Source organism: Periophthalmus magnuspinnatus, chromosome 8 (genome assembly GCF_009829125.3).
Source record: "Periophthalmus magnuspinnatus isolate fPerMag1 chromosome 8, fPerMag1.2.pri, whole genome shotgun sequence".
Lineage (NCBI taxonomy): Eukaryota > Metazoa > Chordata > Actinopteri > Gobiiformes > Gobiidae > Periophthalmus > Periophthalmus magnuspinnatus.
In genome coordinates, this window is record NC_047133.1 from 5,318,145 (window position 1) to 5,344,008 (window position 25,864).

Below are 25,864 nucleotides of genomic sequence, written 5' to 3' on the forward strand. Positions count from 1 at the left end.
ACTGTCACTCCTCCCCTTGTCAAACCCACTGTCACTCCTCCCCTTGTCACTCCTCCCCTTGTCAAACCCACTGTCACTCCTCCCCTTGTCAAACCCACTGTCACTCCTCCCCTTGTCAAACCCACTGTCACTCCTCCCCTTGTCAAACCCACTGTCACTCCTCCCCTTGTCAAACCCACTGTCACTCCTCCCCTTGTCAAACCCACTGTCACTCCTCCCCTTGTCAAACCCACTGTCACTCCTCCCCTTGTCAAACCCACTGTCACTCCTCCCCTTGTCAAACCCACTGTCACTCCTCCCCTTGTCAAACCCACTGTCACTCCTCCCCTTGTCAAACCCACTGTCACTCCTCCCCTTGTCAAACCCACTGTCACTCCTCCCCTTGTCAAACCCACTGTCACTCCTCCCCTTGTCAAACCCACTGTCACTCCTCCCCTTGTCAAACCCACTGTCACTCCTCCCCTTGTCAAACCCACTGTCACTCCTCCCCTTGTCAAACCCACTGTCACTCCTCCCCTTGTCAAACCCACTGTCGCTCCCCTTGTCAAACCCACTGTCACTCCCCTTGTCGCTCCCCTTGTCGCTCCCCTTGTCGCTCCCCTTGTCGCTCCCCTTGTCGCTCCCCTTGTCGCTCCCCTTGTCGCTCCCCTTGTCGCTCCCCTTGTCGCTCCCCTTGTCGCTCCACTTATCGCTGCTCAATTCGCTGCTCAACTCACTGCTCCTATCGCTCTTATCGTTGATGTAACTGTCTCTGACGCTGTTGGTCGCCTGTGTAGCAGCGACTTTGTTTTTGAAGGGGTAGTTGTAGGGCTGCCGAATGTTCACCCGATCCTTTTCTGCTTCCAGGTCTTCATCGTAGCGCTCATCATCGTCCTCGTTGTCCTCTGCCTCACTGTGATGGGGGGAAGAATGGCGGGACAGAGCTGGGGAAGGGGGCACGGAGGCTGGCCGCGGGTATCGGAATCCGGAAGTCTGATACGAGAGAGAGAAGTCACCATGGAGTATATGGAAAGGTTTAGAATGAAACTAGAATGTAACTAGAATGTAATTACACATGTAGTTACATGTAACCATATCTCTATAACTAGCTCTATTGTATAGAACTAGCTGTAAGCTAACAAGCTTTTGAAACAAAATGTTCTCATGGGCATTATTACAGAATCCGTATCTTTCCTACAAATCACTGAGCGAGCCAACAAGCTTATATCTACTGTTGAACAGTAGCATGCAGATTATGTACTGCGAGACGGGGATATTGTTACATCCCTAGACTCGTTCCTATAAATAAACAGACTCACCGACGTGGGCTCATGAGTTTCATAAAAGAAGGTGTCAGGAAAGGCTTTGGCCAGTGCCATGTGACGAGCTGCGACATAATACTGGAGAAGGAGGGAAAGAAAACAGTTAATCTGTCACTGAGATTGTAGTAAAGTTGACTTTAAAAAGGTGCCCACAATCTCTATGGTGATGTTACTGCATTAGTTTGCCTGCAATGTTCCACAGTATGGCATTGAACTTATTTATCTCCCTGCAGAAACGTAGAAAAATGCAAAGCCTGGTCAAAAGTGGTAAAATCTAGTATTTGTATTAGAGAATAATCAAAAATACTAAAAATAGTATTTGAAATAAGGAAAAAAAAACAAAAAAAACAAAACATAAAATCTGATATGATCTTGAGCTCATCAGAGCTAGGGTAAGGGCAAGATAAAAAATAAAGACTATTGTCTAAAAAAAAAAAAAAAAAAAAAAAAAAAAAAAAAAGCCTTTTTGTTATTGTGGTATTGAAATCTGTCTATTCCTTAAGTATGAAAACAGAGTTTAAAATTTTAGTATCGTGATAAGTTTGACCAAAGTGGTAGTGGGCCCCCTCACCCGTCCCAGGTATCTCCAGTCCAGCAGGTCGCTGAGGCGCTCGGTGCGGTTCCTCTGGATGATCCTCTGGCGCCGGCTCTGCTTACAGAACTGGAAGAGGAAGGACGTGAGCTGGTTACACGACTCATCCACTCCCCTGAAGCGCCGATCCAGGATGTAAATACCTGTGCACCACAAACAGCTTTAGCAGCACATTCACAATCTATTTGGAAAAATGGGTTTATTAAAAGGCGCCCTAGAACTTTTCTGGTCTGACAGTCTGAGACAGTTACTATGTCTAGAATGTTCCACAGTATGGCATTAAACATATTCATTGTCACATGTCTACCAGCAATCTGATCAGAACTGAAGAAGTGGCTTGGATGAGCAGTGAAACATCTTCACTCCTACGACTTTTTGTGCAGTTGACAGATTTAACTTATTCATTACAGGTGTTTTTATTACAAACTATCTAGAAACACTGTATTGTAACTGAGTAGGGTATTCTTCCAAAGATTTGACCTGCAACTCAGCCTTATAGCGTCACTTACTTGTCTCCATGGAGGTAGATAAGTTTACATGAAATGTTCCACGGTACAGCATTAAAGTAATAAGATCACCATGGAGACAAGCTGGTGGCGAGTCTTCCACCAGAAAAGTTGCTATTCCTACAGTGGTCCACATCATACATTTATATTGCAACAACCTTTCTTCTGCTAAATGTGGATCCAATAAATTAATAAAATTTAAATGTTAAAATGCCCTTTCAAAAGGGAATATAGAACATTTCTCTGACTTTTTAAAAATACTTTGGAAAACCTCTCATCTTATATAAATAATTAAATACCTTATATAAGATTTGTTTCAAACACACACACATTATATAACACTTTCAATGAGAATGCTTGGATAGTATCTTTGGTCCCAGCAACATTTGAGATTGCAGCAGTCATCATCTACTGTATGATTATTTAAGATAACATGAACACAACAAGACTCAATTTGTTTACAATTGCTCAAAAGAGACAACACTCCAGATATTATTTTGAGACACAAACTAATAATATGACATGTGTTCTTAAACTTAAAATGTAGCATAACATCTCCCATTTCAAACAGTAGATGATGCAGGTAGAGGGACATACCATAGGCTGAGGGATCTGCAATATGTTCCTCCATGAAGCAGCCAAACCCAGAGAGATTTGTGGACACTGATGGGATTCCCATGACAGTGCACTCAGCTGAAGATGGAACAATATGTTAAAATAAATGACTAAAACCGAAGGCAGACCATTTATGTCCATGTTAAATCTCTTGCCTGGTGTGTAGCCCCATGGCTCGTAGTAAGAAGGAAAGACCCCCAAATGGCAGCCTCTCACAAAATCCTCATAATCCATTGGAAGTAGAGGAGAAGTGGATGACAGGAACTCTGGATGAAAGATTATCTAGAGAAGAATAATGTAAAAATGTTAAAACACAACAGGAAAATGCCGATAACAGATAATACAAAGCAAAAATAAAGATCCTTCATAAGCCTCTTTTGTTCAATTATTTTAGAAAGCTGATTTCATTTGCATGGCAGTAAATGATGTGTATTTTATTTTATTAAAAACAATAAAATAATGGCTGAATTTCTTTAGCTGAGGTACCTGATGTTCAAACTAAGAAAAGGAGAAAGTAGATATTTATTTATCCAACTAGTTATTTTTTCTCCCAAACCTTTTGGCACATTGGGAGTATTCACATAAATGCAATTTTGGTTGTATGTACAGGTTTTGAGAAACTGCCCATCTGAAATTGACCTGTCTTGTCATCTTTATCAATGTCACCACAGTTCATTATTTAAACAACTTCAGAACAGCTTTTTCATATGGAGAAGTGAAGCAGAGTGGACTATCTACGCCTAGTTCAGCTCTCATCCCTATGTATCATATAAAAATGCACACAGCTCTTTCTCACAAGTTTGTGTATGACAACATGTTTTACATGGACAGCACAAAGTGAGAATTTGTCACAAAAGTCTGATTTTGTCAACATACTCTTACTCACTTGCACTACTTAACTTACAAGGGAAAAGCTGGGTAATGCAGCCATAATTGAGGCAAAAAACTACTAGTTTAAAAGTTGGTAGTTAGAGATCGATGCTTTGCAATGTTTTGGGAACTGAAATGCTGGACATAAGGACATTACAACATGGTTAAAAACTGGAATAAGCCAATTTAGCATAATATGAAGCATTTAAGCTCTAAAAGTCACACTCATCACACCTTAACACGGTCAGAGGAACTGTTAAAAAGGCCGATGCGGCGCACGCAGTTGAGAATGGGGTCACTGCTGTCCTCTAACATGTTGTGAGTGCAGACCGGAGGCTGGGACTGGCGCTGCGTGGCAAAGATGGCACGCTTCATGATCGTGAAATCTTCTTTGTCCAGCATTTTGGCCACATCTGGAAGCTGCCCACTAGATACAAATGAGAATAAAAAGTCTGAAAAAGGTTTTTATTTTTCTGCAATTTTAACAAACAAGGCCTGTTCAAGTAGAAAATCCACAACATATTTAGAAAAACTATTGAAACTAAAAATAGTGCAGGCAATTAGTAATTAAATAAAAAATGATCAGGAAAGAGTACTGTAAATTTGTACTCAGGAAGAAGTACAGTTACATGGCTAAAAATGTACAAAATTATAAGTTTTATTTATTTGAAAATAACTATTCAAAGTACTAATTAATTTGTTTTTTTACTCAATTTTTATAGACATTTTAGATCAGTCTTTTCTACAAAACTATGATTTTAAATGTAGCCAGTTCACATGGCTTAAATTGCACTCAATTAAAAGTACAAATTTACCTAAACGTACAATTAGGCTAGCAAAATTTTAACTTTAAATTTGGTAAAAAGTTACTTTCTGCCCCTGTAACATACATAGCAGCTTTCTAAACTAAAATATTTACCTGCTAGCATGCACGATTACACTTTACACAATTTTACATTCACTTATTAATTTGCTGTTGAAAATACGCAGGAACATAAAAAAATAAAGCTTTTCCAAAAATCTACTACTGCCTGAAATCTTACGTACACTAAAAGCGACTCGTACAGTTTCTTCCCAAAGCGTTCTTTCACAGTCTGAGCTGTGTCCCTATAAAATAAAAATGAATACATCATAATATCATGAAAAGTAGTGTGCTCATTGTCTATATTTGGCCTAGTTCGATGTAAATCTCACCAAAGCTGCTTCCGGACTGCTTGGCCCTTCAAAGTCTCCACATTAAAGTTATTTGTTCGAGCTGGCATAATGAAGAAAGCTATGACGGTCACATCACTGTTGTTCACCTACGAAAAGTGAAGTTAAGTTTAAATATAGAATTACACATACAAGGGATGCTTTTTAAGCACAGGCTCATTCTTACTCTGAGGAGGTAATTGAGTCGAGCTAATGCCTCCAGAAACAGGTCCGCTCCCTTATTGGAAAACTCGTACCTTCCAGCAATGAAAAGGAACAAGCACTTGTCCAAGTTAAAGTCAAGATGCCTACAAAAAATGTTAAGAAATTTGTTGTCATTTTAGTGCTGCGTTGTATATTGTTTGAATAACATTCTGTTGATCTATAAGGAGGAGCTGTACCCATAGAAGTGGCCTCTGACAAACTCCTGGATACGATTCTTGTTCATGGCATGCAGGTTCTGAAACTCGTGTACAGCGGAAAACTTCTTAACATTAAGTCCATTTGGAGTGACGATGTCTGAAAAGTAAAAATAACAGGTAAACATGGTCAATAATAGACAAATGTACAGATTGGATATGTTGGAGTTTTATGCTCGTCACTCATCACCTGGCTTCCTCTTGAGTAAGTGCTCAGCCTCTATAGCAGTGATCTTGGACACGGTGGTGAAAACGTGAGCACAATGTGCAGCCGCTCTCTCGATGCAGTACCGGTGATATATCTGTCTGTCACCTGCCTCTTTGTCCAGATTGAACTGAGGAAGGAGGTGCCATAAATTGATTTTCCTTTTAAAGCAAATAATTAGAGATTAAAGGAATTGTATGCAACTTGCACACAACTCAACCTGTGTTGCCAGTTCCTTAACCTGCTTATCCTCAGTATATGGACAAGCCATGTGAAAGCTCAGAACCTCCAGAATTCACTCACCGAGCTCCAGAGGCGGCACTAGCACTAATTAATGATTGGCTCCAAGGGCTGGGGTTTAGATAGAGACAATTCATATCAGAGTCCTTTAGGTTTAAACCAACCGAATTTCAGCATTGAAACTGACAACCCAAAGCCCATTTGACACTCATTCCACATTCTGATTGGATAATTATTATAATTTGGTGTTTTAGTTCTCAAGCCAGACAACTTGGCCATCATGAAAAATGTTTTTGTAATTTAGGATAAATCAGCATTACAATTGTAATCAGTAAACACTATTTGATTGAAATATGTTTACCCTGTATCTGGGGCCACTGATAGATCATTTTTATGGATTATACTAGTGCTCACCTGTGCCAGATTGTTATAAAAGTCCACATTTCCGGCACACAGGTATCTTCCCAGCAGTGTGGCGTGAGTAGTGAAGATGGTTGCTACGGGGAGCTGCCTCTGTCGAGTTAAGACTAACCCCAATCCCGCCAACCACTCATGGAAATGGGCCACAACATGAGGAGGCTCATCCGACTGCGCTGCATACTACAATACAGGACACAATATAATTTGCAATAACAGCCCATAAGAAATTATGCATTATTGTAAGCACAATATCTCACCTCCCCAAGAAACCATGCTGTGAGGAAGCCAAAAAGCACGGCATCGTTTGCCTCTCGGTCAAACCACGGCACTCCAATAGAACAGTGCTCCCACAACTCGCTCTTCCAGCTGTCCAGAGACCAGGCGGTGTATGCAACATCAATCAGAATTACATAAGGACTGCCCTCTATCAGCCAGCGACCAAAGTAGAGCTGTGAAAGGCAAATTTAATTATAGCCATTTATTATTAGGAAGATTCTGATGGTCACCATTCATTGAAACAAACTTGATATTTTAAGTGAAACCAATATGGGTGCTTTTCTGGAATGACCTTAAAAACACTAGAGGACAGGGGAATGACACGGCACAAAGCATGAGAAGTATTGCACAGCCACTAATGCCATCTATTTATGGTTAGAGACACACAGACTGATGTGACCTCTGAACTTTGTTGGAAAATGTCACGAGTTCTAAAGCCGAGATCAGGGACAGAGAGGTGTGTCCCAGAGGCGAGGGGCCAGGAGAATGTTTAACTCACTACAAATGTACTATAATCTTTCTAAAAATCTGATTTTAGAAAGACTATAGATATTAAGTCACTACTACTTTAAATTATTTAGACTTTTTTGTATAGTTTAATGTGCATAAACACAAATGAAAAATATATTAAAACAAAGACAGCATTTTTCATGTATTTCTGTTACATAAGGTACTTCTTTTAATTTGAAACCATGTTACCAAAAAGGTCCTTGGATCTGCCTGGAAAGTACCAGCAGCAGCTAAAAAAGTCTGCATAACAGTGTACCCAGTCCCCATTTACTCCTTTGAATACAGAGAGCGCGACCAATATTTTGGGGCACATTTGTAGGGCCGATTTTTATTATTTCCCCCAGATTATATAATTTAATGATTTCAATTTACTGCAAACACATGCACAGCTCTACCTATTACAAACTGAATCAGAGAACAGTGTAGTAAAATTTTGTGCAGTACCCTCATAACACTTAAGTATTCAAATAGTAGTATTTTGAATACTACTATTCAACTGTTCTGATAAAGCTCAAAATTCATGCTAAAACGGTTCAGGAAAGCTAAAATTTTGTCCTGTTAATGTGATTTTTGTGATACTTGGAGTTTTAGTATTGTATTGTATCTGATTTCCAATACTTTTGACAACTCCTGGCTCCTGGAGTCTATTACAATGCACTCCAACGTTTTAAACATGTATCGCAATCTCAATACTTATTAGAAGTATCCCAATTTGATTTTTTTACCAAAATTGTGAAGCACTACTTGATACCACTGCAAAAGATACCAACAGTTTGAAAACTCCTATAGTCCTTGAGTGTGTCAGAGGGGTAAACAGTAGTACCTTACATCCACTGGAGTTCATTTGGTCAATGGTCCTCTTCAGTACCGGGTTGGTGGGCTCGATTAGCTCCACCTGTGTGCGCACGTTGCTCTCCACATAGGGTCCCACCAGGAAATAGTTCTCTCCCCATTCCTCTGCGGTCAGGCGGGCTTTGGTCTGGATCACCGTGTAGATGCCTCCAACTTTGCACAGGCAGCAAAAACTCGCAATGAATGTCAAAGTTGTCATTTAAACCCAGACAAGACATGGAAAATGGTAGTAAGTGCTTATACCTTTGTTAGCAACCTCCCAGGCGATTTCAAAAAGCACAGCATCCTCCAAATCAAAGTCTTCGTCCCACTCCTCCATCCCTGGGAGGGACGTGACGGACAGGCTGCGAGGGAGCGGCATGCTGAGCGAACATAAAATAATTAAACGTTAATATCATGCATTTTTGAGTAAGGTATGCAAGGTTTTAGCTAAACAAATTAAAAGTTGCGATATGACAAGATCTCACAAGGCAAAATTGTGCACACATGTGGAAAATTATCTTGTGAAATTTTTCCACAATTTGGTACAGACAAAAAAAAAGGTGTAACTTTGCGGAGTTAAGCCTTTTGAGAATCTGTACCCCCCAAAAACAGTGGTACAATGACAGCCAATATATAAAATCAAAATAAATCCAAAATTGTTAACTGAATCACACAAAATCCTTATCACAGAATTAAAATCTTGTCTTGTCTCATTCTTGTGGACCAAATCTTGTGTCATGTCTGGTCTTGTCCTGTTCCTAATTAAACCACTAATAAAAGAGGTCTTGCATTCAGGCAGCGATCATTCCAACTCAAGCTATGAACCACAACACACGAACGGTTGACAGTCAAAAGAAAAAGACCCTGATTGCACACCTGATTTCATAATCTCTAGTAGATTGCAAGTTATGATGCAAGCACTGAACTCTTTCCGCACACTTGGATACAATTCACTTTTACCTTTTTAGAAATATATTCCTCGTACAGTGAGATTAACCATGTAAGATTTTCAATAGTATGTTAGGGTAAAGTATTTAGAGAAAGTAAATATATGAGAACAAATCCAGGTGAGTAGTAAGGGCAGATAAGGGCACGTGTGTTATGAGGCAGAGGCCCCACTGTGCACACACTTGTTGATACAGAACAGAAGCAAAAGGTTGGAAGGGAAGCACAGAAAAAATACAAGGAAAATAAAAGTAGCCCAATTTGCATAGGCCTGAGTGAAACGGTTAGCCTTCCACTAGAAACTTGTTGTAGAAAGTTGCCTTGCCTAATCCAAACCAAACTTTCACACTCATGTCTCGGCGTGCAACTATCAACTGACAAACTGACAAGTACAATTAATTTGACTTCATTCATTCTATGACAGTAGCGGAGTGGTGCTACAGGCTGCAGTCACCAGGCCAAAAGATGGACATTACCTGAAAGCAGAGCAGGATCTACTCCAACACAAACACTAGCATTACACAGCAAAACCGTTAACTGACCCACTGGTTAAAAATGTATTCCCCCGTTAGTGCCACAGTCCGCTGTGTGAGAGCAGAGCCGAGGAGTGAACGTGACTCCAGGCACAGCCGCGGAAACGCGCGCGACAGCGCGTCATAGTGCGCGCTCCGTGCGTTTTCGACAAATGTTAAAAATGTACTAAAATGCAGATGATCACTCACCCAGCTCTTGAGTCTTAACCACACAGGGGCAGTAAACACATTAGATAAGCGGCTGTCGCAGTCAGTCCAAAAAAGCAAAACAGCAGAGCGGAAAGGGGGCGGCGGCTTTGGTTAAAAGGCAGCAGCACACGCTGGCGTGCAGCGTCCTGCGTCATTACGAATACAGGAAGTGCATTGCTGCGCCATGCACATCCATATTATTCATCCGAGAAACGGTTTTATTCATGATCTCCACACAACCATTGGTCATAAGGCCAACTTGTCCACCCATGTACCATGAGGCAACTGGGCGGTGTTTGGATTGAATCCAGTGCTGCTGGATCATGAAACAGTTAGTAATGGATTTAATTGACGGTTGTCACCACTCAGAAATTGTACTCTATGTATGGTTTCGCATCCATATACGAAAGGACTGACATCATTTCGTTCTTTTGTAATATTTGACCTTGAGAATTTCAGTAAAAACGCTGCCTTTGAAACAGCACATTATGACCCTTACAGTTGTGCACGGGCCTGCAGAAAGTACAAATGTTGCTGTCTTCCTTGAATGGCTCTGCTCCGCATGATGTTTCTTTAAGACCCCTAGTAATTTTGCCGGGAACAGACTGCTCTTGATAAAAGTATTTTGGCCAATCAGGTTTGCTCCAGCCGTTGAAAGTTCCGCCCTCCTGGGTTTTTCGTTGTTCTCATTGGTCGGCAAAACAAAACCGGAAGTCTTCTCTGCTCGAGTGGTCGAAGTGCACAAATTGAAGAGTGGCGGGAGCGTTTGTCATCTGGGTTCTTGTGCTTTGTCTGAAGTGATCTCTTTGGATCTTATTTACATGTTTACAGGCGGACACCAGAGCACACACCTGACAGATTTTGTAAAGTTATCGGGGCTGTCATAAAAGAGTAAGTAGCTCTTAATTGTTCAATGTTTGCATGTGCAAGTTAGCTTGTTGCTATAGCTGCTTTTTGTGTCTCCTCACTGTTCATACTTTTAGCACTTTTGTCTCGATCAGACGCGCAGAAATGTGGTTTACTTGCTTCACGTTTTCGACAACTCTAGCTGCTCATTTAGTTATGCCACTTTCTGTGCTTGAACTTAAGTCAAAACACAATTTCTCAGGAATCAGCAAGCTTCCTACTGTTTTTTTTTTTATTTTAGTTTGATCACTGTTGACATAAATATGGATTGCTTTTATATTAATCTAGTGAACTTCTACCTATGCTGAACGTCCCAACATAACTGTAAATATAAATATGTCCTGTAATTGTACAATAGTATAAAATAATTTTCTTGTCGCAGGTATGGATTTTAAAAGGCGTAATGGGGGTCTTCCTCGTGGTGGATCCCAGGCCAAAAGGGGTAAGACAGGTGGGGAATGGGAAGACAGTCCATCACAGTTTGAAGAGGAGCTGTCCATGTTTGACGATGCAGAGATGGATGTGGAGGACATGGAGGGACAGGCTGGACACGATGTCATTCCTGTGGGTAGGTTCATGCAACGTTGTATTGAAAGCTGTCACTCAAACATTTATATATTACATTATATGCACAGTATAGCCATCATTCTTTACCTTTTAGCCTTGCAATACTTGCATTACTGCAACTGAGTAAATTTTTGGAAGAAATTATACTATAGGACAGTATTTATAAACCTCTACTTCTCATAATCAAGCATACTACTAGCCATGTAATGTAACTGGATACATTTGAAATCACACATAAATCTGCAAATGCTCACAACAACACTGTATTGCTTTCTCTGATTGGTCATAGCTCAAATAATATACAGATTGAGGTTTAAACCGGGTTAGTTAATCAAGTTAATTCTTGCATAAACGACTGACTAAAATGTTACTAAAAGTATTTTTCACGAACACTTTATACTATTACTAATACAAATTTGGCAGCAATACTTGTGCTAATTAAGTAATCAAGTGTAATTCTAGCAGTGTAACTGTACTTTTACTTGAGTAAAAATTTTCACTGCTCTTTAGACCACTGTCTACTATATTGTTGGTATCATAAGCCCTGAAATGTGTATTGTGTGAGTGCTCCTGTTCCTGATTGACAAATTGACAGTTGTATAAGCTCATCTTTTTTCACTTTGTCAGGTGACTTGTTTTCCACTGACCTGAATCCTCGCTGGCGACGACCTCATGATCCCCCTTTAAACCCTGCTAAGGACACTTTGGTTTTCCAGCAGATAGACCTGGACTATTATTTAGGTGATTATTTAGTGTCTCTTTAAAGGTTTCATGTTCAAAATTTGTATTAAAACTAGGTCTATTACACTCATGTTCAGGCACAGCAGTTGCAGGCATGCCGGGCCAGACACAAGGAAAAGTGCCCATCATCCGGATGTTTGGTGTGACAGACAGTGGCAATAGTGTGTGCTGTCACATCCATGGATTTGCGCCTTACTTTTATGTGCCTGCTCCAGTGGGTTAGTATCTGTTTTATAACATTAAAGAAGATGCTTTGTACTGAAATATTTGTTAAGTTGTTAAGTTGACAAGAAGTTGATAAGCAATATTGACCTTTTTAATTACTTAATAATAGAAACAGGTCCATTGATTTCCTGTTGAAAACTGCGTCCACATAGTGGCATTTCAAAGTAGTAAGCAATAGATTGTCATTTATGTTATTTTTTTTAACAGTGGCTCTGTACCATTCTATTATTTTTTTCAAATAATTTCTAATTAAAACAGGGATGTGGGTGGGGATGGGAACTAGGTGAAAACAGTCATACTGAAACTTCAAATGTAGGACAATACAGGACTACTCAAACATGCATGAAGCATTCAAATACAACTCTGAGAAAGCTAATGATGAGGGAACATGATATAACTAGGTTAAAAGCTCATTATAGTTAATTTTGCATAATGTCTCTCTTATGAGTAACAGTCCTGCTTTGGTGTGCTCAGTACTAACAAGACATTGATCATTTTAAGCTGTGTTAATTGTGTATTATATCTCTAAAGGCTTCAAATCTGATTATTTGGGAGAATTTCAAAGAGAATTGAACTCTGTGGTGCTGAAAGATATGCGCTCCAATAAGGATAACATTTCTGTCACTGTGCTGGCTGTGGACATCACCCGAAAAGAGAGTGAGTAGAGGGGAACATTCATGGAAAATATTTATTGAAATAATTGACTGTGTGTCTCTTGTCCTAGGTATGTATGGTTATCATGGGAAACGCATTCTTGATTTCCTAAAAATCACCATGGCAATGCCTCGCCTGATTGCCCCAGCCAAGAGACTCCTGGAGCAGGGCTTTAAGTTTGGACCTTTTCCCCTTCAGAGTTACCAGTCCTATGAGGCCAACATTGATTTTGAAATCAGGTATTGTGGTCTTTTGTATTGTGTAAACCTATAGCCACATTTTTTGCTGAATTGCTTTTATTATTACCATTTTTACACAATCTGTTCAGAAAGTATTGATACCAAATTTGAATATGATCTGAGAAAAAAAACAACAACTATATCACAGATACTGGTATTGGAAACTGATATATCATCCATCCCTAGAATACATTTTCATATTTCTTAGGTTTGCATGAAGGCCAAACATGAATTCTACCTGTGTTCTATTACAGGTTCATGGTAGATTGTGATGTTGTGGGCTGCTGTTGGATTGAACTACCCAAAAACACGTTCAGAGTTCGAGAGGAGAAGAGCCCTGGAGACACATCTCAGTATCCGGGCAAGGTTGGTCTGGTTATCCATTCATTTTTACCTACTCTTTTGTACTCTCATTTGGCCATATTCCCTTTTCTTCTCTGACTTTGGTGTTATTGTTTAGGTCTCCTTGTGTCAATATGAAGTGGATGTGGGCTGGAATGATATGATAAGTCACCAGGCGGAGGGGGACTGGCAGCGGATTGCACCGCTCAGAGTCCTAAGCTTTGATATCGAGTGTGCAGGAAGAAAGGGTACAACACAACTTCACATTGTGCATTTCAAATATTTAGGATGGGCTCGCACTTGCACATTCACCACATCAAAATTGGATCTAAGCTCGAAACTAAAAGTGGACTAGACCAGAACTAAACAATGACAATAATTTAGTCCACATCAAGACTAAAATGAGCTTAATTTAGGACCAAAAGAATTACTCAAGCTTCTTACCTGCTTGTGTCCGTAGAAATGTTATTGTTTGCCTGAAATTATTTCCGCTTTAACTTGGATGTTTTTTTGCAGTTCTAGCCCCACTGTTGGTATTGCATAACGTTGGGTCCTTGGGCAGTACACTTTACCCATTCTTCTTAGAACTGATAAATGGATGTGGAGGAGCTATTGGCACACATTGGCATCCGCACTTCACTAGCCATCCCAGGACATTTTTGTCGACAGTAGTTGCTTAGCACCTGCTACTATTTCATTAATTTAAATGATGACTATCACATTTTTTTATCTTTGATTGTAGGAATCTTCCCAGAGGCAGACAAGGATCCTGTCATTCAGATTGCTTCCATGGTCCAACGACAGGGCGAGACTGAGCCATTCATTCGTACAGTGTTCACCTTGCAGTCCTGTGCTAGCATTGTGGGCTCCCAAATACTCTGTTTTACACAAGAAAGACAGCTACTCCAGGTATTTTGTGATCACTGCTTATATACTGGTTTTATATTAAGTATATACATTTCAGCTTGATTTGTGTCTGTAGAGCTGGGCCGAGTTTTTGCGTACAGTGGATCCAGACATCATCACCGGATACAACATTCAGAACTTTGACTTTCCATATTTGCTGAATAGAGCAGCTGCTTTGAAGGTATGATATAATTACCATATTGGTGTTTTTTCATTAATTGTTTTCTATAATAATTTTGTACTAAAATGGTGTAGGTCAACCTGTTCCCTTACCTGGGTCGTGTGCGAGGGATCAAGTCTGTTTTGAAAGATCTAAATTTTCAGAGTAAACAGATGGGAAGGCGCGAAAACAAAACCATAAACATGGAGGGGCGTGTTCAGTTTGATCTTCTGCAGGTAAGATATATTTACTACCAGCAACTACTACGACTACTCCTGCTAATTACCACCAATACACAACTCCAACTACTAACTACTTTCACCACTACTATTACCAACTACTGCTTCTACTACTACTACTATCATTAACTACCCCCGACTGCAATCAATTCAGTTTATTTCAGTTCAATTTATTTTTGTGAAGCCCCAAATCACAATAGCAGTTGCAGGGCTAAACATGTAAATTGCTTTACTGTTGATTTTCTGCTGGTTAAATCAGACATTGGTCAATAACAGACAAGTACATTAACGTAACAGAAAACAAGCAAATGTTAACTGTCCCAGAACGTTCCCTGTCCTTAGACCCTCCTTCTCCACTTCCATGGATGGACAGGCTGCAGATGTGTCCAGGACTAATGCACATCCATTTGTAGATAAAGTTCAAGTCTGTAGAGCCAGAGCTTACTCAAGATAAGAGTCAGAGGGGGGCTAATCCAGGGTCAGATAGGGGTCATCCTGGCCAGTTTGATCTCCTGCTGGAATAAATTCAAAAGGAATATTTACTACAACCACCCCTACACCTACAACTTCTCCTAATACTGATATTGTCTGTCTCCTTAGGTTCTTCTCAGGGACTACAAACTTCGCTCGTACACTCTCAATGCTGTCAGCTACCACTTTTTACAAGAACAAAAGGAGGACGTCCAACATTCTATCATCACTGACCTACAGGTAACTAAAACAAAAAGCCCGTATAAATATAAAATGTGCTATGAAAATACTTAATCTTTTTCCAGAACGGTAATGAGCAGACACGTCGGCGTTTAGCTGTGTACTGTCTAAAGGATGCGTATCTGCCACTGCGACTGCTACAGAAGTTGATGTGCGTCATCAACTATATGGAAATGGCGAGGGTGACCGGAGTGCCGTTGACTTACCTGCTCTCTAGAGGGCAACAGATCAAAGTTGTGTCTCAGCTACTCCGGCAGGTAAATTGATAGTCAAGCTTTATTCAGATTTTTATTTTTTGACTTAAAGTGGATTGGATCTAAAAGGGTTTTTTGTGTCGACAGGCGATGAAACAGGACCTGGTCATGCCTGTGGTGAAGACTGAGGGAGGCGAGGATTATACAGGAGCCACTGTTATTGAGCCAGAAAAAGGGTCTGTATTCTTGTCTTTGTCATATAGAAAGCAAGCATATGAACACAAATAATATACAGAAGATAAGTGGGGAAAAAAGGGAAGGGGGGTGGGGATTATGTACCAAAACGACAATCGCATACAGTGCAAATATGCTATATAAGAGAAATAGTCGGCTCAAAGTGCTAAGTGCCATTAAGATGTTGGAATAATTGTAGTTCTAAACCAGTTTGTCCTGCTTACCTGGAACGCTATAACACTGCCTAGAGGGAAAACATTCTAACTGTGCCATGAGAGAATGGTTTTGGGAATTCTCTGACACTAGCTTTTCCCTATATCTCAAAGATGCATTTAGCAATAACAATTGAATATTCTTGCCAAACTAGAGTGGGAACTATATGAATCCTGCTATATGTATATTTCTGAGATCGTTTTTAGGGATAAAGTACAAAATTGATGTTTTACTTGGGCAGAATAACAGCATGCGTTGAAATTACAAGCAGAATGTCTCTAATTTACCGAACACAAATGATTTATGAACAGAGCACATTTTCTTCTTTTTCAAGATATTACAGCCTTCCCATTGCCACGTTGGATTTTTCCTCCCTGTACCCATCTATCATGATGGCTCACAACTTATGCTACACGACACTGCTACAAAGAGGCTCTGTGGAGAAACTGGGGTAAAGTATTATGGCAACTAACTAACTAATAAGTCTAATATTCAGAGGTGGATAGAATGGCAAAAGATTGTTTTCAAATATGTTGCTTCATAATATTACTCAAGTAATTCTTTGGACCACTACATTGTACGTCTACTTGATTAAAATTAGTTGTAAGAGTAACTGTCTGCATGTAAAATTAGATCTATAATTTGAAGTTAAAAATTGAAAGGACAAAACATGACACAAACCACAAAATGAGATACTAAATAATATCTGAAGGAGCGATGCAAGAAATGTTCAAAATGTTCAAATCCTTTTAAAATTGTCAACATTGGTTTACTGATGAGTTACTGGAGTAATATATTTGAGTAAAAAGTTTTAGTAAAAGCTTTGGTTAGACTAAAAGTATGTTTATGTGTTGTTGTTGTTTTTTTTTTTTAAGTGTGTCTGAAAACTAAGCAGAGCAGCAGAATTTTAAAATGTTACTGTACTAGATGTAACAGAGTACTAGTTCCCATCTAGGCTAATATTTGATAATATTTTGCAGGCTTTCATCTGACGATTTCATCAAGACTCCAACTGGGGACATGTTTGTTAAGAGCTCTGTGAGAAAAGGTCTACTTCCTGAAATCTTGGAGAACCTGCTGTCTGCCAGAAAAAGGTATCAGAAGTCGCCAGGAAAAACAAACCATAATTTACCACAATATTATCACCTAAATCATTTACATTGTGTGTCTGCAGAGCAAAGGCTGAACTGAAGAAAGAAACTGACCCATTCAAGAAACAAGTGCTGGATGGTCGACAGCTGGCTCTTAAAATCAGTGCCAACTCTGTGTATGGCTTCACCGGGGCTCAAGTCGGCAAACTCCCATGTCTAGAAATCTCCCAGGTGATAAAAAAAAAAAAAAAAAGGAAATTGTTAAAACAGTATATATTTAGGACTTTAAAAGATTTTTTTTTTTTTTTTATAGAGTGTGACTGGATTCGGAAGACAGATGATAGAGCAGACTAAACAGCTTGTTGAGTCCAAGTACACCATCGCTAACGGGTATGAAGCTGATGCCAAGGTAAGCTTTTGGTTGCTACGCTGCCGTGTCAGATATGAACAAAACAAAACAGATTTCTGCATTGACTGTTTTCATTCATGTACAGGTCATTTATGGAGATACAGATTCTGTTATGGTTAAACTTGGTGTTGCCACGGTGAGAGAAGCCATGGATATCGGAAAGGAGGCGGCCGAGTGGGTGTCGTCACATTTCACTCAGCCGATCAAACTGGAATTTGAAAAGGTAATGGATCATATAACAGCATTGTATTTAATAGCCTCTATAATAGCATCCATATTCTAAAATTGAGACTGAGGACAGGTTGAAATTGTATGGTGTATTTGCCTTTCAAATGTCAAAAAGTTTAGTCCGGGTTTATTTAGGTTTAATATCCAATTACTGAGCCCATCTATATTAAACATAAACAGGCATTAATTTAATATCTTCTTGTCAGCACAAATGTATTAAGGAATGTATATTTTTTCACTAGTATTTAAAATGTTGTAGCTTATAGTCCTTTCAACAACAATTGTGCATTTGCAATTGAAAAATACAAAATGAATATGGCACATTTTTGAATCCAATCTGTTTTTTAAAAGAAATCTCCAAGACAAATGCACAACCTAACAGTCTATTGCCCATAAAGTTTAAGCCCTCCATCTGAAATTATGACCTCAAACTCAAGAACATCATGAACATAGTATTTCAAAGGTGCACTGCGTAACTTTTCTGTCCATCAGATTGTCTCCATGGCGATGTTATTGTTTTGCCTGGAATGGTATTTTTATAGCTTAAAAATTCCTTAAAAAAAATATGACATTCCTATAATTTGACCTTGTTGCGTCACCTGCTTGTCTCCATGAAGACAGACAAGTTTAATGCCAGACTGAAACATTCCAGGCAAAACAAGGACATGTTCAAGACAAGCATGTTGAATATCCTCCACCTAAGAAGTTCTAGAGTTCACCTGTGAAATATTGTATCAGAGTAGCACTACAACTAATGGAGTTTGTGTCTTTCTCTAAAGGTTTACTTTCCATATCTGCTGATCAACAAGAAGCGCTACGCAGGGCTATACTTCTCCTCCAGTGCTGATACTCACGACAAGATGGACTGTAAAGGAATAGAGACTGTGCGGAGGGACAACTGCCCTCTAGTGGCTAATCTCATCAACACATGTCTCCAGAAAATCTTGATAGACAGGTAAGCACAAATTCTAGCAACATTCTTTTTTATCAGAGGTGGGTGGAGTAGCCAAAAAGCCAAAAAAGTCAGTGTACAGTTTCTTAAAATAATATTTCCCAAGTAGAAGTATAGTAGTGGTCCAAGAAATTACTCAAGAGGGTATAAGGAATAAAATTAAATGCAATAAACCTGATATTTTCAAAGAACAGACCATTAAAAACCATGAGAAGAGTAACCAAAACTTTTACTCAAGTAAGAGAACTGTTGCAAAATGTAGTAGTATGTAGTCTGTAGTATGGGATTTGTTACTCAAATAAATTTGAGTAAAGGGAATCAAGTACTACATGCTGTTTTATATGGCTGAGAGTTGAATGTGTTGTACCCTTTCCAACAGAGACCCGCAGGGAGCTGTAGACCACGCCAAAGAAGTCATCTCAGACTTGTTGTGCAACCGCATAGACATCAGCCAGCTGGTGATCACCAAAGAGTTGACACGAACAGCTCAGGAGTACGCTGGCAAACAGGCTCACGTGGAGCTGGCAGAGAGGTACGGTGTAATATTTTTATAAGGCTTTGTCCAATCACTATTTCCATTTCTCATTTTTCTCATTAAAATACATTAAAATGGCTTTAAATTAACATTCATGAGCATAGATAATACGCATTTCCTCAGTGCCATTTAAAAGTGCACTTGTCACCATGGATATTTTGTTGCTATTTTCAAAGCAACATTGAAAAACATGCATTCTTGCTGTGAGCAGGGTCACCTCTCCACAGATATGCCGTCATTTACTTGTCCTAGTGGAGATAGATATGTCAATGCCATACTGTGACCTAGTCCAGGCAAAGCATAACTTTCATGAAGACAACCAATTGAAAAAGAAAGTTACCTGGTACACCATGAACACACAAAAAATGTAGTGTATTCCACCAAAATCTGAAGTCCTCTTTACTCTCTGATAGACCAAAAACAGCTGATCGTTGCAATTTGCAAACTATTCATAACTTTTTGATTAATTGCACAACTCTATTGTATATTTTTTTTATATTTACCATGTAAATCTACTGAAGTCACTTTACTGAGATTTATTCTGTTCATGTGCTGCACTGTCACTCTTATTGTACATAATAGTCTATTTTTAGTTTATTTTTTAAGTCTATTTTTAAATCATTTTAGCTATCTTGTTTTATTGCATGTTACCATTTTCCTTCTGTTCTTTAACTGTGCGGCGCAATACTGGAATTTCCCCACTGTGGGACTAATAAAGGCATATCTTATCTTATCTTATTTTTTGCAGAATGAGAAAAAGAGACGCAGGTAGTGCCCCTAATTTGGGAGACCGAGTTCCTTATGTCATTATTAAAGCGGCAAAAGGAGCAGCAGCGTACACGAAGTCAGAGGTTAGTACTGTTGTTGGTACTATTACTTTTTTTTTTAACTTACTATAGTATTGTATTGTACTGTATTGAGGTATTTTTGTTCACCCACTCCAGGATCCCATCTATGTGCTGGAGAACAACATTCCCATCGACACTCAGTACTACCTGGATCAGCAGCTATCCAAGCCCCTGCTGAGAATATTTGAGCCTATTTTGGGGGAGACCAAAGCTGAGAGCGTCCTGCTTAGTGAGTACATGAATCATACTGTAGCGGCTTCCCTAAGCAAACCTTGAGGCCGCGGTGAGAGCCAGAGTGGGTTCTGGGCTGTAGCTTTGTGACGCGCTGGAAGTTTATTGAGGACAAATACGCTGAGATCCGATATGCGTTTGTTGGTAATTTATTTCGGCAAACATGCAGGCACACGGAGCATCCAGCAGCGCAGCAGAGAGAATAGACATGGATTGACATAGATGGATGTAACATGTTATGGCATAGTAGGTAAATGGAAACAAAGCTAGTGGTCAACAAAAATTACAGCTACCCAGCCCTGACTCACGACACTGTGCCCCAAGCAAGTGTCGCCTTTTCACACGTACGTGCACCTGCCCATGTGAGCCCCGCCCCCTTGGCTCTTAACCAGTCACACACAAGCAAACACACTGTGCACCCCTCTACCTGTCTCCTACACATACTAAAAATATATGTTGTGCTTGTTCCATGTATTTACTGTTTGGCATATAACATAGTTAATATATTTTACATTTTGTTCATTATAAGCCACAGTATTGATTTAAAACTCCTTAATGATAAAAACGAGTCCATTGACTTCCTGTTCAAATTGATTGACCTCCACCTCTTCATTTCACCGTAGCAAGAGCAGATTTTCATTCACACGTTTGATATTGTTGAAAAATGGCTATGTAACATTTTTAACCCCTATATTTCAGTAGTGTTTTTCTTTTTAATTAACAATAATGAATTAACTTTAATTCACTTTTTAGCTACTTACAACTAAATCTAGAAGGATAGGTGGGTATAAGGTGTAGTTGAAAATAGACATTTTCTGAGGATTCAAAATTGTATTTCAATTGTGTCATGTTTGCGTAATCCTGTACTGTTGCATTCAAATATTGAATAAGTTAGTGATAAGGAAACACCGATATAAGAATATATAATAAAAGTATGTTAGTCTACTTTGCACAAAATTTCCTTTTTAAATTAAAAATGGAAATTCTTGATAAAAGCTAAAACTTTGCATTTTGTGTTGCAGAGGGCGACCATACCCGCTGTAAAACAGTGCTAACCTCAAAGGTGGGAGGCCTCATGGCGTTTGCCCAAAAGAGGAGTACCTGCATCGGCTGCAAAGCTGTGCTCAAAACAGACGGTGTGTATTGGATGGTTCTAAGTTTGGGCTTGTATTTGTAGACTTCTCAGACACTGGGTGTTATGCTGTACAAACATTCTGTGTCATTGCAGCGGCTGTGTGTGCCTTTTGTAAGAAGAAGGAATCTGAACTTTACCAGAAGGAGGTGAGACATAATCAGTTGAATTGTTGTTTGATGCATGTCCGTCACTGCTTTATTGTTTATACCACCCAAAAACATACGTCCTCTTTATAAGTTTATTGTATAACATGCGTTTAACATTATTTTACATTTTGTTCATTGTAAACTGTAATAAAGTTGGGTCCATGGACTTCCTTTTCCAAAACCTCCACAACTTCCAAAACTATACAAGTGCTGGGCCTCATAGTGGCGTCTTACCAACAGCGGATTTTCATTTTAGATTTGAAAATGACTATGTGACATTTGAATGTATGGAAGTCGATAAGCAATTCTGCTTAATTTTACCCTTTTAACATATTTTACATTTAAATTTAGATTTTCCATCTAAATGCTCTGGAGGAGCACTTTTCCCGCCTGTGGACTCAGTGCCAGAGATGTCAAGGGTCCCTTCACGAGGACGTGCTGTGTACCAGGTATGACACATGCATTATTTTGAGTCCGCCTTCATGTCCATACAGTTGATTTTCAGCCTGAATGTTTTTTTGTTTTTTGCTTTTTTCAGTCGGGATTGTCCCATTTTTTATATGCGTAAAAAAGTTCAGTTTGACTTGGACGACCAGAGCAAACTGGTGTCACGTTTTGGCTGGTGAGACTATAAGCTGGTTTGTCCCTATGTGCCTATTTTCTTTTTGCTGTGCTGTATGTTTGTAATGATAATACCTCATTATATTTGTACTATTGAACACAAGGTCAAAATAAACATTTTGTAAAATAAAATAAGTGAAATATAATTTTTCTGGTTGCCTTTTCATAAACTCCCACAAAACTTCAAAAATCCTTTTATTTATCAAAGAATGTAAACACCAAGTGAACATGGTACATGTGCATCAAAAGCATTTCACTGAGCAAGTTTACAGTTCAAAGACACTAGCGCTTTGTTGATCTGTGGGCTACAAAAGTGTACATTTACAGTAATAAAAATAAACTATTCTGAAAAAAAAAATCTTAATACTTGGCCAGGGGAAAATAGACTCAGAACAAAAGCAAATGTACTTTTAAGAACAAATTATGGCTACATTGACTCTATGTCCCTTATTTTCTGATGAAAATCTTACATCTGGTGAAAATTAATGTAAACAAAATAAAAAATTAAAGCACAAATCTAGTACACAATTTTCAGGAAGGGGGGGCTAACTGTAGTCAAAAATGCATTTAATCTTCTCAGTTTTATAAAGATTTTAACATCTCTAGAAAGGCCAACGTGTATGGCATGGCTACAACATGGTAAAATTAACTGTTAAATACAGTATATCCAGTCAACGGGCACTTTCAAAAAGAAAACAATATCTAAAGTGGATTTGGTCAGCTATGTCTGCTCCAGAGCTGAAATTAAATGTGCAAAATTGGTAGTAAAAGTAGGTGCAGTGTTTCCGGCATAAAACAGGTTTGTGATCTGTGTGCGGTGCTATAGGATTATGCAACGTCTTTGGCTGTTCTTCTTGCTCTTCTTGCTGCTGCGGTTGGTTTCTTTGTATTTTCTTATCTCACGCACAAGTGAATAGAAAGCTTCCTCAACACCCTGCAACACACAAGATAATGATGTAAATATGAAGTGGCTTAAGTATGGGTGACATCATGACAGTGCTCACCTGTCTGGTTTTGGCAGAGGTCTCCACAAATGGGACGCCGTAGCTCCGGGCGAGCTCCTGGGCCTGTTTGGTCTCTACTGTGCGGGAGTTCAGGTCACTCTTGTTGCCTACCAGCACCATGGGCACACTGTCGCTGTCTTTCACTCTGTTGATCTGCTCTCTGAGGACAAATAACATTTTTTAAAAGATGTTTAGTTTATTTTAAAATTATTCACATTCTGTATTTTCTGCAATAAAAACATCTGATAATGAAGTGCAACATGGAAAATTTGAGTGCATACGGTTAAATATTAAGGTTTAACAATTAGGTTTGAAAATACACATTTTCTTCATACATTTTGTGATTAGATCATAGTCAAGATTTTTGTAGAGATAAATGTCTAAAGTTGTGTAAACTAGGAAATGAAGGGGCCTGCATTTTGTTTTGCAGACGACTTCTATAATGCAAATGACTACAGTCAGTCTTATTTTTGACCATTGCAATGACACCAAGCAGTAGTTTTGTCTTTCTCTGTAGAAAACGTACAATACTAGATGCTAAGGTACTGCAGTGACCATAGTATAAAAAATAAGCCTGTGTACTTACTCCTAACTGAAAGATCCATTGTACATGTCTGACCAATATGAAGAGGGTTGATGTTGTTTAAGACAAGTACATAAACTGGAGTATGTGTGTGCAGTGTTTATGCTATGAATACTTGAATGTGGCATTTTCATAGTAACTTTAGATTGATATAGAAGCCTTATTTTTCCCAGATGTAGTACCTGTATAGGTGAACATCCTCAAATGACTTTGTGTTGTTGATGGCAAACACACAGAGGAAGCCCTCCCCTGTTCTCATGTACTGGTCCCTCATAGCACTGTACTCCTCCTGACCTGCAGTGTCCAGAATGTCCAGCAGGCACGTCTCTCCATCAATCACCACCTGCTTTCTATACGAGTCCTGCAGTACATTTTAGAGCATGTAGATTAGCTAAAGAAATGCTGTTAAATCAGTTTTATAAAAGGTGAACTGTAACTTTTCTGATCCTGCTCATCTCCATGAAGATGTGACTGGTGTTAAAGTTATCTATCTTGCATGTGGTCAATGACATGTTTTTATTGTTCAAAATTACCTTAAACATACGCATATAATGCCATACCGCAGAACATTTTATTATATTTAGGTATTTTTTGCATCTTAACTCTATTCAAATTTTGTCTAATATTTTAGTTAAATTATTACATTTATTTACTTATTTTATTCTCCTGATCCTGCACTTTGCCTTGCAATAAATAAAAAGGTTCTCATATCTTACTCCAGGCAAAGGAATAACATCTCCATAGAGCCACCAGAAAAGTTGCATAGTGCACCTTTAATTTGGTATGTTTACATTGAAAAGAAGCATTGTTATGTGTACAGTCTCACCTCGATGGTTGGATCATACTCATCCACAAAGTGATTCTGGATAAGTTGTATGGTCAGGGCACTTTTCCCAACACCTCCTGCACCCACCACCACGAGCTTGTATTCAGTCATACCTGCAACTGCACAATTAAGTCATCAATTCACAAATACTACTGCATTAAGCCTGAGTTTAAAAGTAAAAGCTGGAGTTAAGTGATGCAAAGACACTAATGCAATGAATGTCTCAGACAGTGACCTACATTTACAGAAACCCCCTGATCCCTTAACATGACCATTAACACAAAATCTACACATTGGCAAATAAAAAATGCTAATAATAAAAAAAAATGCACGTTATTCATACCTTCAAGAAAGTTTGGTTAAGATGAGCAAAAAAAAAAAGATGAAGAAATGAGACTAGCCGCTACATAACGTTAGCATAAAACGATTTCCTTGTTGGTTGACGCTCGTAAAGAGGCTAAAATGATCTTTCCAAGAGCAGGATCGGGCAATTCCTTGTTCAGTCGGGATTATAATTGACAAAAATACTCAATATAAAAGTTTGTCATAAATATATAATATAAAATCGAGCAACTTCACTGTGCTGTAGTTCATTGAGGTAAACGCTGACATAATCCCTCCCTCAGCCAATGGAAATGGAGTATACGTGACTGACAAGATTCCTGTCCAATCACTTTGCAGTAAAAAATATGACCCCCGCCTACATCCTGAAAAGTGTCCAATCACAATCGAAAGAATGTAAACTCCTTATTCCTCACTGACCAAGCCCATTTATGTTTAGTTAAAGGACTTTATAAGACCAAAACATTTACTTTGACGACTTATTTGATTATTACTAACAACAGTGCATTATTACAGCGATAAAGAGTTAGTTGCAACCATAAATTTAATGTTTTTGTAGTATTATAATAGCTTATCTTTAGGTTGCCGCTCGAATTGGAAGTAAATACACTAATTAAATATAAAAGTTGAAACTGAAAATAAATAAATACATAAATAACTACAAATAGATCTTAATTGAGACGATTAAATAAATTTTAAAAAGCACATAGCAGGATACATTTTATCATACATTTCTGACCTCTAGCGTCCATTAAATAAATTGTTTTTTCTACCTTATAATCATTATTCAACCACCAAAAACATAGATAGAGAAGAATTCCTTCACCTTGGTTGTGCCATAATATTCATAATATTGCTTTACAAGGAATGTCCCACAGTATTATGGCATTAAAGTCCTACATCTTGCTTTTTTTTTCAATTACAAGTGTCAAAAAT

At 38.8% G+C, this 25,864-nt stretch overlaps 3 protein-coding genes across 3 annotated transcripts; 1 reads left to right on the plus strand and 2 right to left on the minus strand.

Annotated features, from left to right (window-relative positions):
- Nucleotides 1-424: 424 nt before the first annotated feature.
- gys1 (glycogen synthase 1 (muscle)) lies at nucleotides 425-10,167 on the minus strand. The gene is made up of 17 exons (XM_055223769.1): nucleotides 10,146-10,167; nucleotides 8,241-8,359; nucleotides 7,969-8,150; nucleotides 6,617-6,808; nucleotides 6,354-6,539; nucleotides 5,685-5,829; nucleotides 5,477-5,594; nucleotides 5,263-5,383; nucleotides 5,079-5,185; nucleotides 4,932-4,991; nucleotides 4,119-4,311; nucleotides 3,170-3,296; nucleotides 2,997-3,092; nucleotides 1,873-2,036; nucleotides 1,299-1,379; nucleotides 531-972; nucleotides 425-435 (listed from the first exon to the last, which is right to left on the minus strand). The coding sequence occupies exons 2-17, from the start codon at nucleotides 8,356-8,358 to the stop codon at nucleotides 425-427; spliced, it is 2,343 nt and encodes a 780-aa protein (XP_055079744.1). The 5' UTR covers nucleotide 8,359; nucleotides 10,146-10,167.
- On the plus strand, nucleotides 10,057-22,311 carry pold1 (polymerase (DNA directed), delta 1, catalytic subunit). The gene is made up of 27 exons (XM_033971277.2): nucleotides 10,057-10,537; nucleotides 10,935-11,120; nucleotides 11,747-11,860; nucleotides 11,938-12,078; nucleotides 12,617-12,742; nucleotides 12,810-12,978; nucleotides 13,233-13,344; nucleotides 13,439-13,568; nucleotides 14,063-14,229; nucleotides 14,303-14,407; nucleotides 14,482-14,622; nucleotides 15,226-15,336; nucleotides 15,402-15,593; nucleotides 15,678-15,766; nucleotides 16,312-16,428; nucleotides 16,958-17,071; nucleotides 17,152-17,299; nucleotides 17,382-17,477; nucleotides 17,563-17,700; nucleotides 18,485-18,660; nucleotides 19,037-19,189; nucleotides 19,941-20,043; nucleotides 20,137-20,269; nucleotides 21,294-21,407; nucleotides 21,500-21,552; nucleotides 21,904-22,001; nucleotides 22,091-22,311. Exons 2-27 carry the CDS (start codon nucleotides 10,937-10,939, stop codon nucleotides 22,176-22,178), a joined length of 3,312 nt encoding a protein of 1,103 aa, XP_033827168.1. The 5' UTR covers nucleotides 10,057-10,537; nucleotides 10,935-10,936; the 3' UTR covers nucleotides 22,179-22,311.
- Nucleotides 22,312-22,357: 46 nt separating this feature from the next.
- zgc:55558 (GTPase KRas) lies at nucleotides 22,358-25,214 on the minus strand. The gene is made up of 5 exons (XM_033971321.2): nucleotides 24,930-25,214; nucleotides 24,587-24,705; nucleotides 23,943-24,121; nucleotides 23,178-23,337; nucleotides 22,358-23,107 (listed from the first exon to the last, which is right to left on the minus strand). The coding sequence occupies exons 2-5, from the start codon at nucleotides 24,695-24,697 to the stop codon at nucleotides 22,994-22,996; spliced, it is 564 nt and encodes a 187-aa protein (XP_033827212.1). The 5' UTR covers nucleotides 24,698-24,705; nucleotides 24,930-25,214; the 3' UTR covers nucleotides 22,358-22,993.
- Nucleotides 25,215-25,864: the final 650 nt, after the last annotated feature.

Bases quoted from the DNA above. Each gene is read 5' to 3' on its own strand.
- gys1 (XM_055223769.1), bottom strand. From the start codon at position 8,358: ATGCCGCTCCCTCGCAGCCTGTCCGTCACGTCCCTCCCAGGGATGGAG. The intron at 5,186-5,262 runs GTAAGAATGAGC...CACTTTTCGTAG, and splicing joins GACTCAATTACCTCCTCAGA to GTGAACAACAGTGATGTGAC. The intron at 2,037-2,996 runs GTATGTCCCTCT...TGTGGTGCACAG, and splicing joins TGCAGATCCCTCAGCCTATG to GTATTTACATCCTGGATCGG.
- pold1 (XM_033971277.2), top strand. From the start codon at position 10,937: ATGGATTTTAAAAGGCGTAATGGGGGTCTTCCTCGTGGTGGATCCCAG. The intron at 11,121-11,746 runs GTAGGTTCATGC...TCACTTTGTCAG, and splicing joins ACACGATGTCATTCCTGTGG to GTGACTTGTTTTCCACTGAC. The intron at 20,044-20,136 runs GTTAGTACTGTT...CACCCACTCCAG, and splicing joins CAGCGTACACGAAGTCAGAG to GATCCCATCTATGTGCTGGA.
- zgc:55558 (XM_033971321.2), bottom strand. From the start codon at position 24,697: ATGACTGAATACAAGCTCGTGGTGGTGGGTGCAGGAGGTGTTGGGAAA. The intron at 23,338-23,942 runs GTACTACATCTG...ATTTGTCCTCAG, and splicing joins GAGGATGTTCACCTATACAG to AGAGCAGATCAACAGAGTGA. The intron at 23,108-23,177 runs GTGAGCACTGTC...TGTGTGTTGCAG, and splicing joins CCTCTGCCAAAACCAGACAG to GGTGTTGAGGAAGCTTTCTA.